This window comes from Chaetomium globosum, genomic scaffold (assembly GCF_000143365.1).
Source record: "Chaetomium globosum CBS 148.51 scaffold_5 genomic scaffold, whole genome shotgun sequence".
NCBI classification, from domain to species: Eukaryota; Fungi; Ascomycota; class Sordariomycetes; order Sordariales; family Chaetomiaceae; genus Chaetomium; species Chaetomium globosum.
In genome coordinates this window covers 3,736,952-3,738,895 of record NT_165980.1, presented here as the reverse complement: position 1 = coordinate 3,738,895, position 1,944 = coordinate 3,736,952, and the positions used below count along the sequence as shown (strand labels likewise).

The 1,944-nt window shown below is 59.1% G+C and overlaps 1 protein-coding gene across 1 annotated transcript; it reads right to left on the bottom strand.

Moving 5' to 3' along the window:
• Window positions 1-158: 158 nt before the first annotated feature.
• CHGG_08064 (uncharacterized protein) lies at window positions 159-1,828 on the bottom strand (the record flags this gene model as incomplete). Its single annotated transcript, XM_001225719.1, has 4 exons — window positions 159-416; window positions 486-1,423; window positions 1,482-1,512; window positions 1,571-1,828. The coding sequence occupies 4 exons, from the start codon at window positions 1,826-1,828 to the stop codon at window positions 159-161; spliced, it is 1,485 nt and encodes a 494-aa protein (XP_001225720.1).
• Window positions 1,829-1,944: the final 116 nt, after the last annotated feature.

Here is a 1,944-nt window from a genome sequence, read left to right as displayed (position 1 = left end):
ACAAAAGGCGCATGTACCGGCTCGAAATTAGCTAGGTACTGCTAGGGCCACAAAAATAGCCACCGTAGCCGCCAGATTTGCGTTCCCATATACACGAACGAGCAACAAAACAAAAAGATCCACCCGCGCCGACCCCTCACAGCAACAAAAAGATTCTTCTAAACAAACAACTTGTAAAACGTCCTCTTCCACGCCGGCATGGCAGCCACCTTCGCGCGGTCGGCGTGGATGGCATCCCAGTCGAGCTCACGACGGCCGGTATCAAGGTCGATCTGGTCGGTGCGCAACCAGCCAGTGCGCTTCCACAGGAAGCCGCCGATCCAGAAGACAATGACGACGGGCATGGCCAGGTACGACTTGAAGAAGCCCTCGGCGTCGTTGAAGCCGCCCTTAACGGGGCAGATGGAGACGTAGAGCTGAGAGGAGAGGAGGGTTAGTATGGGAAGAGGAAGCGCGCGTGGGTAGGGGGGGAGGGGTCTTCTTACCTGAGCGATGAGGCAGAGGATGTTGAGGCCGAGGCCGATGTAGGAGCCGTAGACGCCACCGAGGGCACGGAACGGGATCTCATCCAGGGTGTGGCCCTGCTTGAGCCACGCGGTGCGGAAGCGGATGTGGGCCAGGCAGATGGAGCCCCAGGTGAAGAGGGCGGCGAGACCCGACAAGGCGAGCAGCCAGTCAAACACGGTCGGCCCATCAGCGTGGAGGTTGACATACGCCAGCGGGGCGAAGGCGCAGATGGCGACGACCGAGATGAGCGGGCGGCCGGAGCGGTCAATGTACGAGAAGATCCTAGGGGCGTAGCCCTGCTGGGAGAGAGCGGTGAGCGTGCGGGAGCCGCCGTAGACGGCGGACACGCCGATGGACAGGACCGAAACCAGGATGATAACGTTCATGAACGAGTCGTAGCCGTTGAGGTTAGCGTGACTTGCCCACGAGCACAAAAGGCGAGGCGGCGACATCGGCATAGGGGTTGGAGTTCTTCGGAACCCAGAAGGCTCGGATCGTCGTGCGGGATCAGGAGGCCGACGAAGAACAGGCCCAGGATGTAGAAGAGGGTGATACGCCAGAAGACCTGCTTGATGGCACCGGGGAGCGACTTGAGGGGGTTCTTGGCCCTCAGCTGCGGCGAGACCGACGAGCTCGGTTCCGGAGAAAGAGAAAGCGGCCGTGACAAAAACACTGCAGAAACCGCGGAAGCCGTGGGCAAAGGCACCGGGCTCGTACCAGGTACGCGCGCCGACGTACGAGTCATACTTGCTGCCGGCGGGGCCGCCGCCGAGGACGAGGACGAAGGCAATGATCATGAAGACGACGATCGCTCCGAGCTTGAGTACCGACGACCAGAATTCCTCTTCAGCGTAGCCGAGCGCACCAAAGATGTTGATGAAGAGAATGGCGACGAAGAAGACGGTGATCCAGACAGCTGGAGAGTTGGAAGTCAGCACCAGAACGACTCGGGTATTTTTTTGGCGGACGCCTACTTTTCGAGTTTGATTTCAGAGTCCCAGTATGCTACCGTCATTAAACACACTGTGAGTTCTAACGGTACGACGACGGCCCATTGCATGACATAGTTCCAGCCCATGGCAAAACCCCAAGAAGGATCGATGAAGCGAGTTGAGTATGTGTAGAAGCCACCAGAGACCGGGTACATGACGGCGAGTTCGCCGAGAGCGTAGACAGTGTTGAACATCATGACTCCGATAATGAGGAAGTCAATGAAGAGCGAGCCGGGACCGCCGTCGGCAAGGGCCTTGCCGGAGCCGACGAAGAAACCAGCACCGATAGAACCACCGATCGAGATCATGTGCATGTGGCGCGTCGACATGGAGCGGTCGAGCGAGTCGATGGAGCCCCCACCAATGTCGCGCTTCTGGAACGACCGAAGGTTGAGGCCATTCCGCGTCATGAAATCCTCCTGGTCGGACGTCCGGACACCATCAT